This window comes from Limanda limanda, chromosome 5 (genome assembly GCF_963576545.1).
Source record: "Limanda limanda chromosome 5, fLimLim1.1, whole genome shotgun sequence".
NCBI lineage: Eukaryota > Metazoa > Chordata > Actinopteri > Pleuronectiformes > Pleuronectidae > Limanda > Limanda limanda.
The window spans coordinates 18,843,055-18,861,367 of NC_083640.1; the positions used below are offsets into that span (position 1 = coordinate 18,843,055).

An 18,313-nucleotide genomic window follows, 5' to 3' on the forward strand; every position below is an offset into this window, starting at 1 on the left:
AGGAAAACATTTCATGGCAAAGGATCAATCAGGGTTTTATCACATGATCAAATCAATTACTTAATGATGATTTTGATCTGGACCTGTTGAGAGAGACACAGAGACAGAGGTTAGAACACAGCAACACCTGGATATCTGCATCTCCTGCAGCCAAATGTGAGATACTCTGCTGTTTAATGAATAAATTACCCCCTGTTTGTATGTGGAGTCCACTCCTCTGTGTAATTACAGACATGGATCTGCTGTCACGTGCAGAAAGGACGGTGGTGCTGAGCACATCCATCACACACAGGCAGCTCCGGAGGGAACACCACCGAGTTGGAGTGTTCTGATTTTTGCTTCAGCAGCCGTGGGGCAGGTGAGGTTGTTTTAGTGGTTGTGCTGCACATCATTTCCAGAAAACAGCCACAGAAACACTTTGTTCCAGCTCACAAACAAAGCACATGAAATTACTCTGCAGCCTAATTTCATTTTAAACGAGTCGTGATATATGGAAAAAGGGGAGTTTAGTGGCAGTTATGTCTTGGAATCGAGACTACATCTCTCTGACTCTGAACTCATAGCAGAGGCATGAAATAAGAAAATTAAGTTAAAATAAACATATAACGCTCACAGTATTTCTTTCACTGAGGATTAAGCTCCCTTTCGAACATGTGAGGTTTTCCAGGTATTCAAGACCAATGCAAAAATTGTTTTTATAGGATTGTTTTAAACTCAAATTCTTTGTGTACTTTATACTCTATTGTATAGGCTTAGGGTTAGGGTATAGCCATCCTCGTGAAACCATCCTGTGCCACTGCACTTTACTCAACTACAATGTGTATATAATGCACATATCTGTATTTATATTTATCTATATATTTATTCATCTTTTTTATTCTCATGTCTGACTGTCTGCAGCTGTAACAAGCCAATTTCCCTGGTGTGGGATCAATAAAGTTGTATCTTATCTTATCTAATGCATAGCACTAAACCTCATTGTTGCCTTGTGCATATATTTCATTATATTAAACTCCCGTTAGAATATCATAAGAAAACAGGGACACCACTTTTATTGAGTAATCCGTCACCTCAGGTCAGATTACAATCTCTTGACACTTAACCTACGCACACTTTTTACATAATAGACTGAGAAAATGATGATTAAAAATTGATTTTCTGAAATGACCACCACCAAACGCTAAACGACTCAGCTACTGTATGCAGTAGCGAGCCAAGTCCCGGCACTTCAGGCTAAAATAACAGTTGGCTCAGACAATAGGCCACCAGACCGTGTCCTCCATTAGTGCCGCTTCCGTGGCTCCCATGATGTTCAGAGGGCCATGTTTGACCGCCATCTGCCCTGGAAGTTTTCTCTGCCAGAGGACGACGGTCTGCGAGGCTCAGACAGTGAGCGAGGCAGTGATCGTGCAGTTCATATGCCAACATCCCTCCAGTATAAATCAGAAATTCAACACGTCTGTGATATTCATGTCTTTTAACGCTCTGAAGCATCTGAACTGCCGAAACTATAAGCCAGTGGTTCCCAACTCATTTGTTCCAGATTTTTCTCAAATCTGTTGTGGAATACTGGACGATGTTACCCTTTTAGTCCTACTAACATGAAACATGAGGCTCCAGGGAGGAGTTTGTTCATCTGCTTATATGTTAGCTAACAGTATCACTCAAAAATACTGGACGGACGGATGATTGTGAAATTGGGTGGAAGGATGTGGTTTGGGTCAGGAAAGTTACCATTATATTTTGGTGCGGATGTAGGAATATGTTTTCACTTTCCTGAACATTTTATTATAACATTTTCATTGATTTCTCAGAGAATGATTCATGGATTTAATGAAAAACATTTGGCATGTTTAGGGAACTGAAAAGTATTAACTATATAAGTAAGTAGAGTGCTGGCTCTTTTTCGTTGAGCTTTTTATGCTGTGTTTTATGTCTCTCTCGCTGTAATGTTGCAGATTGTGGTTATTGAAGCTTCTATATGCAGATGATATCTCCTCCTCACACTCCAAAATTTTAGCGAAAGTGTGCATCTCGCCGCTGCCCTTCTTTAAGCTGTCTGAATGCCACATCCATCTCTACCTCCTACACCTCAACCTCCTCCTCATTTTTGTGTTTGCCTGAGATTGTGTGTGTGTGTGTGTGTGTGTGTGTGACAGAGGACGACAGACAGAACCAAATTTGCTCGTACTCTCATGAACAAAATAACGGTACATTTTACTCGTTTCTCCAGGTCCATTAATATTCCACAGACATAGAGAGGAATTACAGGAACATTTATAGAATTCTCACACATCTACACAAAAACCTAAACATGTTTGCCTTTTTCCTTCCATTGTTGAAATGCGCAACTAAAGCACTCGATGCCAGGTCTGGTTTGTTGTTACCACCGCAACACTGTTAGTTTGCTAATTCAATTAACCTAAATTAACAAGCGTTAACACGAGGGCTTGATCATTCGATTCAGTAATTATTTATCAAAAAGCTACATGCTTGCATCACATGCATGATAGGTCTGCCAGATTAACTCAAGGAAATACATTTTTGTTAAAAGGTGAAAGCTACAGTGAGATGCACACACACACACACACAGTCGGCCACCCAGCGTCTCAGTTACTTCAGCTTCCTCTTTATAAGAGATACCTGGCTGCAGTAAGGCAGATGCTGAATTACAAAACACAGTCTCAGCAAGGTCACTCTAGGTGCCACTACCCACCCACCTCCATCCTCATCACCGTGGAAACTGGAGGATTTTAGGATGCTACCCTGCACAGATAGTGAATAAAATACTGGTGTATGTTTGCTTAAAAGCTGTGGATCCACATAGTCCGTTGAGTTGTGGAGTGCTGCCATTTGCCGATCTAATTAAATTACAGTTTCATTGAAATGGCTTTAATGATGATTTACTTTCACTCCAGCAAATACCCAACCAATCACCACTCAATAAGCCAGAGACCGGTCAGGAAAGGACACATCAGTCAGTCATCAGCATAGAAGCTTTATTTGATCGGCCATTTTCCACTTAGTACAGAGTCACTTTGATTGGAACGAAGGTTTTTGAGTTTCACAACAGCAAAGGGACTCGTTTCACACCAGAACATAAAGGCAACAACAACAGTGTAGACCAGGGAAGACACAAATTATCCTCACAACACGATTTGCAAGCATCTTTCCGTTCCGTTCACGTGTGGTGGGTTCACTCTCTCAATCTGTGTTGGGCAGCGGAGCGACATTTAAAAAATATATTCATTTGGAGGTTTGTTTTAAAGGGAAAACACATTTCCAGATGCTCTAAGGAACAATGTGCATAAAAACAACAGAAGTTAATGCACAAACCTCATGAACCCTCGTAAGGTGCATGAAGAAAGTTGTTGATCATGCACAAAAACTGTGAAGTACCAAATACATATGAAAACAAGAAGCAGTATGAAAGCTCGGTCTAGCTAGATGTTAAGAAATCGTCGTCGATGACTCTTCACAATAAATTTGTATCATTTACAATTTATCGGCAGTATACTATTTGCAATTACAGTATGTACAAACTTGCCACGATATAAAACATTTTAACATGAAACCACACTGAAGTACTGTTTGAACTGGAATCTTTACATTTAAGCATATGATACAAACATGACACTCCTGCTGAGACCCAGTCGCTCAATCACATGACTCACGAGACGCATACATTCACAAATCCAAACAGTTGAGTTTTCTGTTATTGGTTTAACGTGACCAAACTAGACAAACTAAACTGCCCTGACAGAATACATTCTCTGCAGAAAACGCCACAGTTAATTTAATAAGGTGTGTGAATGTTTGACTGCTATGCACATTTTTTTGTTTCATGCATAAAGTGTAAAAAATATCTCCATTGTCTTTTCTCAGTCATTTCAACGTACTCTTCCGTCCTTTAGAAGATATTGCAGGGTAAGGAGGGAAATGCCATTAACATATAAAAAAAAAAAAAAAAATGGGAGTGCACTAAATGTATTGCACCAGAAATCCAGAAACATTCATAAACATGAAACACCTAATTGAAAGTGGACACCAAAGAGCTACAGCTACACCTCAACTAAACATTTACTGTCAAGTGTCAAAGTACTTGTGTCACATGGAGATCTGCTGTCTCTGAATTGTGGTGTTCAACCTCTTCTGACTTGAAGTAACGGCTCGCTGGGGGAGCGTGAAGCAACTCAATCACCTGCTTCTGACTCACACAGTAAAAGTACTGCACGACAGCAGCGAGCAGAGACACACATGCAGCACAGGGGGGCAAAGATTCTGCAGAGGACTCATAGACATTGGATTTGCTCTCGTACAGTATTTTTGTACTCGGCTATCACGACTCAGCACCCACGACAAAATCCAATACGTTGGTCTCGCTGGCAGTTTGACAGCTGCACTTTGTTTGTATCATGCGTCTACAGAGAGTTTAATGTTCAGCAACGTATATACAAATATGTTCAACCATGGTTATAGTTAGCCAATGGGTTTATTCCATAAATCTCAGCACATAACCGATTGAAATCTTAAATACTCCTAAATACTGCAGGTGGGCCATCTGGATAAAGTGGATAAGATAAGGACATTGAATGCATCACTATAGTTTGATTTTTCTTTCTAGTACTCTGAGGCCTGTGGCAACAGAGATTTATATTGTAGGAAAAAAAGAAACATTGAGAGTGAGGGATAGGATGAGCCACTCTGCTGAATCAATCAACCTCAATAAACCGCTGAGATGATACAAATACTCTCTGCAGGTGAACAACCCTGATAACGTTTTACTGACAATGACATCGAACGCATCCCCAGCAGATTCTCTTGAACTTTAAGCAACACTGAGAAGGTGAAAATGATTGTTTCATTGAGATGCAAACAAGATTAACTTCACATCACTTAACGGTACTTTTATCCTGGCGTGAAGCTGCACTGGTTTGGAGCCAGCAGGTGAACGAGGTTAACCGGTGTGCGCAGGTCTCTACCTTGCAAGGTGACTTCATGTGCGACTATTACTGGAAGAAAACACAATGAGAGATAGAAGCTCCAGAAAATTTCTCTTTAACGATGATTTAAATAATTTAAAAAAAAGAAGACAGACAATTTCTAGCTACTTACACCAACGTACAATTTGAGTGGTTTTAAGTTTCACAGACTTGTTTAAAACCGTAGAAGAATCTCACTGTCACAAGAATATCAAGAATGATTAACCAGGACATTTAGCAGAAAGTTGATACGCTCGGAGGGATCTACGCTTGATGAAGCGGTGAGCCTAGAAACAGAAACAGCCTGGAAAAGGCAGTTATCTTTTTACAGCACGAGAAAAAGAAAAGAAAATTCATATCTCGAAAAAACGGGTCCCTCAGAACCGGAACCGAGCCGACTCTCATTCTCTCCCGGTGCCCAAACCAAACACCAGGCGCTGCTTCTACTAAACCCATCTTTTCCGCCTTTCTCTCCTCAATTCACTACAGCCCTAAATAAAGAGAAAGGAGCAGTGAAGCCCCCCTCCTGGAATAAATGCCAAAGAGAAAAGAGAGCGCAGACCCAGCCACTGATGCCGCCCCCCCGCAGGCTCTCAGGTGGCATCGTCGTCGTCTTCCTCGTCCAGGTGATAGTTGAGGGTGATGACGGCACTGATGAACTCCCCGAGCTCCACAAAGTCAGCTGTGATGATGTTGATGCCGCTCTCGCCGGGTCGCTGCGATCGGATCCACTGCATCATGCCCGGTAAGGCCCTGAGAGGAGGCACGGAAACACACACACGTAAGGGTGGGAAGAGGGGGAATAAAGTCACAAAAGATACAGAGAGGGATAGAAGCAAGGGTGATTCATGGTTGGTCGGTTTAACGCTCTGATCAAAGATCTCCGTGAGGCAGCACGGGTCGTGTGCGAGCCAGAGCCCCACTGGGATGATGACACTTGCTGGACGTGTTTCACGAGTCGAGCACCAGAGGAGGATGTAACTCCTGCAGATGTCTTTCTGCAAAAATTCTGTGTGTCGTCTCCTCCTTCCCTGCACTGGTCGTTCTTTGTAGCAAATATGAATGGATGGAGTTTTGAAAAGGATGCCGACATCAAAGCAGCCGCACCCCCGGTGAGAACGGCTGATAGTGGAGTTATCAAATAAATAATTCATGCCAAGGAAATTGATGGCTTTGCCCGCGGAGGCTTTTAACAAACTGGTGACATTAAGAGGGCGTGAAATACAGATAAAGCTAAGGGTGAATCAGGAAAGAAAAATCCTCCAGTGTAACTGAGAATGAGCGATACGGGGGAGGGAGGGGAAAGATGAGAAGCATCGCCTCGGGTTTGTGGCAGCTTCAAAAAAAATTATAAAACTTGAATGGGGTCAGTGTCAATCGCCCGGGGACACCTGCAGAAACCAACATGCCTGTGGATGTAGATATAAACACCACGATGAGTCACATGACTGTGGGGGGGTGGGGGTGGGGGGGGGGGGGTAGTGGGGGTGCTATCTTTCTGGCCCCACAGTGTCGGTGTATATGTTTAACATTATGTGACACTGCTGGTGCAAATCCTGCCTCTTATCCAATCGTTGTGTTATACTGGACGTGAACTTTTTGCTTATTCTATGTCACACACACACACACACACACACACACACACACACACACACACACACACACACACACACACACACACACACACATACACACACAAAGACACACACACACACACACACACACACACACACACACACAAACACACACACAAACACACACAAGGGGCGTACACACCTTTCTGTGATGGTCTCCCTCAGTCCGCTCGCCATACCCTTCATCACGGTGCTCGCCTTCGGTGTCAGAACCACCTGGGAGACAAAGAACGAGCCCTTCCTCCTGCAAGAGACACACACAAGATTTAGAAGATCTTTCTTGTTTCTCTCTTTTTTTGGGCCATTTAATCCTTTTATGTAAAGCAGATGCAGAGAGGTGGGACATACATAAATAAACTGGAGAATGAATTACTCTAAGTTCCCACAACAAAACAAAAAACACGCTGCTGGAAAGAAAATCATAGACACAATCATTTTTACATGCAAATTTATGTGGGATTTTGCTGAAACTCTTCCCATTTTCTGTAAATGGGGAGCTGGAGCCAATCCCAGCAGACACTGAGGGGCGTCAGCAAGATTATACAGAGACAAACATCAGTTCACACTCACATCTCACACACTGTCAATCTAGAGTCTCCAATTCCCCCAAACTACATGGGAGGAACCAAGAAAGACTCTGGCCGAACCAGGATTCAAACTGGGAACCAGTGAGACGACAGTCTAGCTACCCCCACATAGAAAAAATTGTTTCAGGACAGATTTGGCCCACACTCCCTCAAATCCATTTCGTTCTCATCTGTATGCTTCACAGAGTACATATGTAGTTTTACTTGGAATTTTACTTAGAAGAGGACTCATTTCAATGTGCGTCAAACATCCAAACAATTGTGATTCACTGTGCATTTGATCAAAAAATACTCCATTCGTACAGCAAGCTAATGGACAAGTAATTAAATCATTAGCTCCAACGTCTTAGCAAAGTATGAGCATAATGAGAGTCAATCTTAAATCATGACAGAATGACGAATCACATTGGATGATTCATTTGTAAAAGCTATAAAAGCTATTAGCAGCACAAACATCCCATTACGTCCCATTTCACTTAATGCATCTAGGATTTAAGTTGCCCATGAAAGCATAAACCAAGCGGCCGACCTGCGGTCAGTGACAGAAGCTTGAAGGAACTGAACCAGCTTCTCTGGGTCCGTGGTGTTGGCCCAGGGAGAGGGCATCATCTGGCCCGGCCACAGGAAGGGCACCTCCAGGGCCATGGGGTGGTGATAGAAGACCAGGACCTGATAATCCTTCTCCCACAGATACTGCAGACTCACCTGGAGACAGAGGGGGACGTCGTGCAGGGATGAGACAAAAGAGAAATATTAAAAGAGTGACAGAATTTCTTTTTACACACGTCGCCGAGATGTCACTGGTGGTTACTTAGAAAAGCTTTATGTGCATTTGAATAGAAGCAATTAGAAATAAGTGGATCCACTTGCTGGTTACAGAGAATCACAGTGATTATAAAGCACCGCTGTTCAATACCAATTGACCATATAAACTGTCAGATCTTTGAAAACAGACAGCTTAGTCACAAAACAGCCACTTTTTTAAAATATCTAATTTCTTATCAAGAATTAATTTTAAAAGTTTGTTTGTCCTTTTTTAGCTATTTCAGGCTTTTAAAAGGTAAACCCCGCATTGCATAGACCAACTGCAAGAACATGTTCAATCAATCCTTTTAATATTGCTAGAGTTGCAGCTCTGTGTGCAGCAGTTTGTTCATTTGAGTGTAATCCAAAAGCAATTTTACAAAACAATGCACTTATAGATATTTTCCATGAATGAAGTTCAAGCTCTTCACATATGCCCTCACCTCAGGACTGTGGACAGACAGCAACAGAGGCAATGCAGTGTAACAGGGATTGCCCACTTTTAGACCCAATTCATTTACTCCAGTCTCAAAGTTATTTAGCGCGGAACCAGAGAGACTGACTTACTACAAAATGAATCGGGACCATAAAACATTTGTATCAGAGCAAAACCTCTTCCTCATCTCTGGAAGGAACACAGCATGCTCAGAAGGGAAATCACGGTTGCTCTGTGGTAAATGTAACGCTGAACGATCTGATTCTTATTTTTGCGCTTGTAGTAAACATTTCCGTGGTTACCAATCTGAAACGCCGCTATTACACCTGAGGATTGTGGGTAGTGCACTACTTCTCCTTTGACATCGTGAATGAAACAGGTTTATCTTAAAAAGCTGCTGATATTATCAGGACTTGTGCCTTCTTCAGGAGCGTGTTACATCATTTCACAATCTTGTAGCTTGGGGTATCTTGGATGGTTCAAATATTATGGCTGATGAAATTCTCAATTCAAACTGTGGTAAAGAAGAGACACATCTAAAGATCCAGAACAATAATACATCATTTATGTAAGAGCTACACAGCCGATTCACAACATTCAATAAGTGCCAACCTAGCCAAGAGCAAAAAGGAGTCGGCCTCAGTCCCTTCTCTTCTTTCATTCCAACGAGGAAAAGCCACTTCATTGGTAAACCTGTTTTTGTCTTTGCCATTGAACGCTTTCTTTTTTTCACTGTAATTCTTCCTATGAACAAAAAGTTTCTTTATTTCATGTGAAGCTTTTAACTTTCCTCCGATCCTGCACAGGTTTTTTCCACAATACTCCATCTCAGTTGTTTCTCGCCTGTTAAAGCCCTGGCTAAAATAAGTCTGGCTCTCCAGCTTTAAGTGATCAAAACATATAAATCACATTGTACCGAGCAGAAACCAATAATTACCAAAAGCATTTTCAACATTTGACCTTACCTCCTGAGCGAAAACGACCGGGCAGAGCTTGTCTCCGAACACCTCCTTCAACATGGCCACCAGTTTTTCATGGTGCATGTTCTGCACGCCATAGAAGTGGTTAAAGTCCAGGAACACAACCTCTCTGGAGTGAGTTGACAGGAAACCGCTGATCTGCTTGAGACCTTCTCTGACCTAAGAAACACAAATAGGAACAAAATACATATTAATCATTTTTTTACAGACATAGCTGTGATGTAAACTCAAAATCCCTGAAGGACCTGGTATGATTAAGCTCTCAGACTTCACTCACGCATAAGCACACAGAATGGTACTAACGTCACTTAGCAACCACAAGCATGGCTAAATATTCATCCCATCAGAACTGCGCTCCGCACTGACCGTGGCGCTGAAGAGCCCGTGGGCGAAGAACAGCTCATTCTCGGGGTCGCGGGGCTTGGTGGAGATGCGCAGATCAAAGAAGCGGATCCCGGACTCCAGTTGGCTGGTGAAGTTCATCGTCTGCGTAGCTAACCACTTCCTCATGAGCTTCTTGGCAACCGTGCCAAAAACTGAGACGAAGTTCTGCACCGTCTCCGGCTGCTCGGGGCCCACCGGGGATGACTCGTCGATGTAGAAACTGAAGGAATCATGGGAGCCTGGAAAAGGACACAAACATGAATCGGCATACTGGTTTTACATACTATGTGGTGGTGCAAGGCAGGACTAGTGGGTTAAGTGCTGGAACCTGACTGGTGCCATGGCAACAACCAGACAATGTGAATAACAGCATCCGTGGTCAGAAGTCATGAACTCTGACAAGTTGAAAACAAGTATGACTGTGCAGACAAACACTGATGTTTTTCATCCAAAACAGCAAAACAGAGCTGTGCTTATTATTTCATGTTTTTCTTATATATCACACAGCAAATATTGTTTTATCGTGAATCCACAAATGCAGTAGTTGGTGGTTTCTATCTCTTTGTACACCTCCAGTTACTGTGTGTGTGTACTTCACAGTTTGATCCACTCTGCAGGATGTTAGAAAAAAAGATTGAAATGTTCAATGTTGTGGCCTAATCAGCAGATGAAGTTTCTCCGTTGTCATGGGAATGGTTTAGTTGAGATGTAGTTAAAAGCTCGAGAAACAAGAAGTTGGGCCTTGAGTTGAGAATTGGAGAGATGTAAATCAAGAGCAGGAACTGTAACCTTGTGATAACATCCAGCAGCTAATGCTTATCTTTATGGCTAATTAATCCATCGGTCAATAAAACATGGGTCATGTCTTCAAAGTCCAAAATCTAAACCAAACATTTTTAAAATTTGCCCATTTGAGAAGCAGGAGCCTTCACGTGTTGGACATTTGACAGGAAAATTATGTTAATGATAAAGCTCAGGTTGGTAAGACATGTTTATCACAGTCCTGCGAGGGCCACAGACACCGGCTATTTCTCTTTTTCTTTTCAGACGGCTTTATCTATTGATGGCTGTCAGGACGTGAAGAAGATTTCAACAAATAAGATAAAAAACTGTTTCAAAAACAAATTACCAATCGTAAAATCCCTGATACAAGTGGGTTGCCTTCAAAATGTGCCAAATCAGTCTGGTCCTCAAAGACTCAGTTTGCAATTTCAGACCCTTAGAGATTTTCCAACCGTCTAGAAAAAAGTTATAAATCCTCAGATCTGTTATTCACAGGTTCTTCGTGGATAGAGTATTTTATTTCAGATAATAGGAACACCGCTGCTAAATCTTACAAACTCAATTCCTGGAGGCCACTTTCTCCGAGAGCCTTGTTAGTTATATTCTAGATGAACTTTTTCTCAATATCTTATCATCAATTTAACAAGAATGTTTTTCAAGGTGTTTCCAGTTGTCAGATAATATCTCGCAAAGTCGACAGAGAATTAAAGGCTAAGAAAGAAGAAGAAGAATATTAACAGAACAGAGTAACAGTTAAAGTGGCTGAACCACTGCTTGAATTCAAATGCACTTCAGTGACCTCAGCTGAAATTTGATTGGCCCCTGCACAGCAAGTGTCCTGTCAGTAGTCTTAACAAAAACTAGTCACTTACCATCAATTCTAAAGAAATTGTAATGTGCATATTACTGAATAAGAAGCAGTACATGGATAAAATCCTAGATCCGCCACTGACTTCAGAAATACAGATACAGAAATGATCTGTGTTGCTCATCATCATCATCTGATCTGAAGGTATAAACGCTGATGAATTTTCATTAACTGCCATTGTTTGTTAGCATGGCAGCACAAATCTCAGATAAAAAACATCTCATAACCTCAGCAGATAAAACTGAAGCTGAATAGAGAGACCCCACTATCTGTTAATGAGCAATATGCATCACTGTGCTTTAGAGTTAATCAAGTTAATCTGTAAACATAATTAATAATAAATGCGGGTTTCAAATCATCTAAAAGAAAGTAATAACACGGGATTGACTGTACGAGCCTCCTGTCAATATCTTATCGATTCAGTGAGGGTGATGACAAAAGATTGTCAATACTGCCTTTGTGACATTTGAAACGGATCCAAGGCGATTTCCATTAGTTGGAGATTGTGTATCCTTCCATGACGAAAGAGCAGGAGTGTGTGTGTGTGTGTGTGTGTGTTATGCAAATTAAGCTGACATTAATTGTGGTATCTGCCTCCTGCTCACATTGCTGCAATCAATTTCTCATCCTCCTTTTGTCCCGTCATCACGTTCCCTCACAAACGCAAAACCGTCCTCAGCCGCCGCACGGACACGCACACAGAAGCCGAGTTGACCTTCAGCTCCGTGCTGCAGTGGCAGGTCTTCACAGTCGGCCAACAGAATGACCATAAGCAGGGGAGACAGCAGAATCCTGGGGCAGCGCGACAAACAGCATCGCTGCAGGCTGAGCTGCATCAGCAGGGTCACAGTGACACAGAGTGTGACCTTAGCCCGATACTACGGCTGGATCTGCTGCTCTTGCAGGAGAATGTTACTCTTCCACTCTGATGGTTGAAAAGGGGGAAACAATCTTGATTTTTCAAATTTGCTTTTATGGCCCAAAATCAAAAGATATTCAACTCAATGTCACTGAAATTCTGTAAATCTGTGCATATGAGAGGTTGGATTTGGGAAATATTTGACTTTTTGCTTAAGATGTTACTTCAAATCTGTAATATCATGGATGCTCCTGACATCTTTATTATTATGATATTGCACTCAATATAAATTACAGTCATCTGTCCCCTGTGACCTACAACCAACTATATATTATCAGCTGAACACCTCAGGCAAACTCATAAAACTTGTTTGTGCATCACTAACAAACATTGTCTTGAATATGCATGACAAAAAAAAGGCCTGTGCAGTATGTTTGACTGCAGAGAGACACAACCTCACAGGAAGTCGGAGACATTATCAACCCTGAAGGGGCCAAACATTTTGCCAGGAGTGCAGAACGTTTGCTGAGAAGCTGCAGCGTCGTGGAAACTGCAATTCACCACAATCCAGCGTTTGTACCTGAGCTCTGAACGTGATTCATTATTTGCTCAACCTTAAAGCTGAGCCACGTTTCAGGATTACTGCATTCATATGGAGACGTGAGCAAACATTCACATTTTTCTAGGTGGTGCCAATGAATCTTAATGCTCATACAAAATTGAACAAATAATTCTGTCTCAGAATTGAGACAATTTTATTCTTGTCCACGTCAACTATTGTATCCAATATGTGCTCTTCCCTCACAATGGTCACATAATGGGTAATTAGTCACATGCCATGTATGGACCACAGACAGTAAACAAAGATGGACGTGTCTCCCTGTATCCAGGCATGAAGCCAAAACATCAGAATGAGCTAGAGTCTGCACAGTGGCAATCGGTGACATGTCCGCCATCTTTTGTTTTAATCTAGGATATGGACACGAAAAAAGCTGATGTTCGACTGCAGTGAAGAAGATGTGAAGAAAAGTGGAAGCGTCAGAGAAAGGCTGAAACAAGCGGAGACATAATATAATGCAGGAATTCACTTGTTGATGATGATGATGATGATGAAGATGACAGTGGCGGAGGGTAATAGCTGTTACTTCAGAGAGGTGACCTGCATTAACAGTCCTTTTGACTGTGTGAGAGCAGACCATTGAGACAGAACCGCTGGTGGTTTATGCCTTTTTTCATTAAAAATCATTACTGCTCACTACGCACTCTTTCTAAGAACTATTTTGGGATGGATAGAAGAGGAAGAAAATGAAAAGCCTCTTCTCCATCTTGTTTGAGACGCAGTGTAAACATTTTTGTTGAGGTTGAAATTATTTGAGTTCGTCAAACACAACGTATGTGGTCAAACGAAAGTGGAGCTGAACAGGGATTTACGGGGCGTTATGACTCACGGGGGCATTAACAGAGACTAGCTGCACCACTGCCACATCTTTACCGCCCCATTTGCTTCTTTTCTCTAGAAGTGTTTCTCTCTCTCGCTCTCTGGTTTTCTCCCTCTTGCAATCTATTTTCTTCTCCCTTGTTGTTATTTGAATTTGACTTCCTCAATTGCTTTTAACTGGCTGATTTCCTGCCCTTCAGACCTCTTGCATGCGGAGCCAGTGTTTATCTTGGCATCGCACACCATCCATCTTCCCGGTTCAGGGCTGAAGAGGCAGCAGAGGGATCTAGTCAAGGGACTGATGGACAAATCAACAGCTAAAAGGCCGGCCCCCTTTTTTCTCAACCACAAGGGAGGAAGCGAGACTGAAGATGCCGGGTTTAGTTTTATTGCCTCGAGGCCATCTCAATTTCATACAACTGTCCCTTCGGCCTAAGGTTTGTTATTTATTTCTTGCCTCTGGTGAAGCTTTGGGCTGTGACACAAGCTCACTCATGGAATTCTGACACTTTGGTGGAATGTGGACATTGTAGTTTCTCTGAGGTCAAGTCCCTTATTCAAGCCAGCAGTTTTCCTTCTTTGAATAAAGTCAAATTAAATGTTAATTCCCCTCATGCCAAATTATTTCATTGTAATTAAGTATACAAAAATGTGTGTATCACTTATTGCTTGAGTAAACCATTTCAATAACAAGTTTTAGACCTGTATTGATAATTATTGATAATGAAACATTGACATTGATCTAATAGAATAGAATAAATAGTATATCAGGGTAATGGGGTGTGTATCTGAGCCCCTTGTGGCCAAATCAATATAGCTTTAAACAGCCAGAAATAAGATTTGACTATTTTGGCCTGTTGAATATTAACACAATTATGGAAAGTTGAACCTAACTGCTTAGAAGTTTAGACATCAAAATCTATATTCAGTTCCTGCGCACACCTGCAGTAAACATATATGTGAGGGGAATTCTAACAATCATCCTCTTCACTCCAGTTAAGCTTGTTTCATGGTGGCAGAACCAAGGCAGAACAGATTCACAGTATAGGTTGGGAAGTGCAACTTTGCTGACCACCTCAGTCACACACAGCCAGGCAGTTTCAGCGATCGCCTCACACATCCAAAATAGTGACAGAAAATCCAACCACCCCACTGATCAGCTCGGGAAAAGGAAAAGAGTAACTACTCCCTCTCTCTGTCTCTTCTTTCTCCCTTTTTGAGCTCTGTCTTTAATCTGTTACCAGTCCCTTTGCCTCTACTCTTCTGTTCATCCTCTGACCTCTGCACACTTTGGCTAAAGAGTCAAACTGGCTACAAGGACAACTGACTTGTAGACTTGATATGTTGTGCAACACATGCTGAGTCACATATATATGCAACCATGCTCTTATATCACATACAACGTGGTTCTGACCAGCAGAAGACAGGACAACATGATTATTATTATGAAAATTTTTATTTTTATGTAATAAATAAACAGCAATGTACTTGGCTGCTGTGCTGTGTCGTGAGTCACAGAATGACAAACAACTCTATAACTCTGTAATAACTGGAAATACAACTCAGTTGTCAATACTTATGTTCCCGTATGTCCTCTGATCAAAACATTTTAAATGTGATTCTATACAATTACATCTTTTTTCAAAATTGTTGTTTTTATATACATTTGTGGAAAAATATTTTAATTCACAGCTATTCTCCTTCAGGGTGAAATGATTTACTGGTTTGTCTCTCAGAATCTGAAAATATTCAATTTTAAATCAATTGGACCTCTCTGCTATGTTCGACACAAATCCATCATTTTTTCCCTCCTGGATTGGGCTGCCTCACCTATTCAGAGACTCATTATTAAAGGTCAGGGCTGATAACCCTCTGCAGATAATCTCCCAGAGGTGTACCACAAGGCTCTATCCTAGAGACCATTTTATTCTCACATGCTTAAAGGCCGTCAGTTTAACAGAAATACAACGTAAGTTCTCACCTCTGACCCTTTAAGGTTCAACCGTCTCCTCAGTGATAGCTTTTTTGCATTTACAACATTTTCTCAGTAGAGGCCAATAGACTTTAAACATGCTTTTTACTGTAACTGTCTGTAGGAGTCAGCTTGGTCTCCCCTGCAGCTTGTCTAAAATTCAACAGTTACTCTCTCCAAGAAGACTTGACCTCTCCACCGCCCTCTTCTCATCTCTCTTCAATGGCTACCAAATAACTGGTTTTAGGGTTATTTTATTTGTTTGAAGGTTCTGCCTTAATATCTCATCCAGACCCCTTGGATCTTATGAACAGCTTCTAGTCATTTCTAAATGCCCAGAAAGGGTGACAGAGCATTTAAAACTGCCAATTACTCATGCTTTTGACTCTTCTCCTACATGCGTGGTTAATTTGATAAGAAGTATATATAGTACTTTTCTGTAAAACCGTTTAGACAGCATTTGCCTTTTTATATCGTCAGTAGACTTCATATTCAAATGAAACTCCCATTATGGAAACTGATTTCCATTATCTCCCTGTAGATAAGGTCATTTGTATGTTACAAATGACCTTATGGTAGGTACAGTTGCTTGGATTAGCTGGTACTTCCACCTGTCCACGTGATGGACTGAGGCAATATCCCAGAGTCTATTAACCCCCTAAACTTTGTGAGCTTGTCATTGGAAATTGTATCTTTTGTAATTACCTACACAAACGTACTACCCCCCCCCCCTCCGAAAACAAACAAAAAAACAAACAAACAAAACCAAGCACATAACTGAAGATAAATTATTAATATTATCTGACATCCAGTAGCTGTTATATATGTAAAACATTGTGCTGTGTATTGTCATGTACAGTATTATCCTTTAATTCCTTTTGGCGCCTTTGTTCATATACCAACTACTTTTAACATGACAAATAGATGCCATTAAAACATCAAATCTGGTGCTAATTAAGTCTTCGGTGTCACCAGGAATCCTTGAAATAAACTAATCATGCAGAAAATTGGGTATAATGAGTACAGCTGTGCAATGCTGGCAACACTGACACTGGGCCGTGGAGCTCTTTGGCAGCAGGGGACTGTGGGGGGGTCAAACCATCACAACATCCAACTCCAAACACCCGGTCATTAAGGCTGTGCCAGCTGGTGAAGTGTTTCCTCTTCTTAATATCTTATCACTCAAACTTAAGAGGGAATGAAAGAGTCATTTTTTTTGTTTCTTGTCTGCCCCAGTTTCATTCCTGCTTGAACAAAGGTTTGTGATACTGTGTTCTTAGATGAGACGAAAAGGATGCAGGGGACAGACTTTTGAAAGGAATCAGACAGGAAGAGCACGTGGTTGCTATAAAACCCTCCGAACATCCTGTGGATTAAGGAATTTATCCTGACAAACATTACGCTGAATGTGAACACACAGGGTGTTTACAGAATCTGTATCCAGTCGGAGGACAGATTGAGAGCAGCTGAGCTGCAGGCCTTAGGGCCAATCTTAAGTAATGACACCTAATTAAATGGGATAGAGCATGTTCCCATGAGCCTTGGCACGGGGGGGAACTGTGGTGCGGCACAGCATGTCACATTATCCAGCAGCAAGCATGAGGTGATACATGCCAAGCTGTGACTGTCTTTCATTCGATATTTGATCGAGTCGTTGATGGACTGCATGCCTGAGCATCCTTCAGAGCTGTGGTCAGAGTTGTTATCATGCCACGCCTCACTGGAACCAGCAGCAGCAAGTCATCTGCCTGAGAAATGTCATCGGTGCACATGTTGAACCTAAACACATCAGGTGTCTGTAGTTCAACCGCAAGACCGAGACAGAGGGGAGGGGGGGGGGGGAGTCAGAGAGAGAGAGAGAGGATTATAAATCCATGTATGGAGGTGTGATAATCACCGAGCAGCAGATATGGAATTAGCTGGCTGCTAATAAGCCAGTCCATCAGTGGTGGGCTTTACAGCCTTTCCAAATTGAATGGACTTCCAGGAGGTTCTGCGCACTGATTGGCTCGAGGTCCACCAGCTCCTGTTCTATGGGATCATCTGAGCGCAGAGAGACTGAATCCATCCCACTCCCATGTCTACTCCTCCATGGCCACCACCCCAGAACCCAAAGTTCTGCACTAACCAGCTCCGCATGCTTCACCGTAGCAATATTGCAAATTAGTCTGGGGGAGCCCCCTCTTTTTGTCTCAGGTGATCTCGTCTGCAGGTCTGATTGGTTGTGAAGCCTCCGGGTTCAGAACCTTCAGGAGGGAGCCGAACTGTTCTCACGATGCGCAACAGGTCTCAGCCGTGGTTCTGACCGGGTGCAATGGACCTAACGCAGGATGTTGAGTTTGCAGGAGTTGCACTGGAGGCAAAAAGTCCAACATCACACTTTGCAAAAGCGTTAAATATGATCGATTGCTAATTGAATCCTCGTCTATGAGGGATGCGTGCAATGCGCGCGGATGAAGACGCGGACATCAAGGGACACCTACCGGGAATCGCCAGGTTGGTGAGCGGGATCGAGTGCATGCTCGGCGGTAAACTTGACATCCAGTCTGCGAACCGCTGGTCGCACCTCCCGTGAGACGAAGCCAT

General features: G+C 42.2%; 1 protein-coding gene across 1 annotated transcript; it reads right to left on the reverse strand.

Moving 5' to 3' along the window:
- Positions 1–2,985: 2,985 nt before the first annotated feature.
- plcxd3 (phosphatidylinositol-specific phospholipase C, X domain containing 3) lies at positions 2,986–18,313 on the reverse strand. The gene is made up of 6 exons (XM_061071902.1): positions 18,211–18,313; positions 9,790–10,046; positions 9,409–9,582; positions 7,733–7,908; positions 6,759–6,860; positions 2,986–5,735 (listed from the first exon to the last, which is right to left on the reverse strand). Exons 1-6 carry the CDS (start codon positions 18,311–18,313, stop codon positions 5,576–5,578), a joined length of 972 nt encoding a protein of 323 aa, XP_060927885.1. The 3' UTR covers positions 2,986–5,575.

Bases quoted from the DNA above. Each gene is read 5' to 3' on its own strand.
- plcxd3 (XM_061071902.1), bottom strand. From the start codon at position 18,313: ATGGCTTCGTCTCACGGGAGGTGCGACCAGCGGTTCGCAGACTGGATG. The intron at 9,583-9,789 runs GTCAGTGCGGAG...TGTGTTTCTTAG, and splicing joins ACGGGCTCTTCAGCGCCACG to GTCAGAGAAGGTCTCAAGCA. The intron at 7,909-9,408 runs GTAAGGTCAAAT...CTCTGTCTCCAG, and splicing joins CGGTCGTTTTCGCTCAGGAG to GTGAGTCTGCAGTATCTGTG.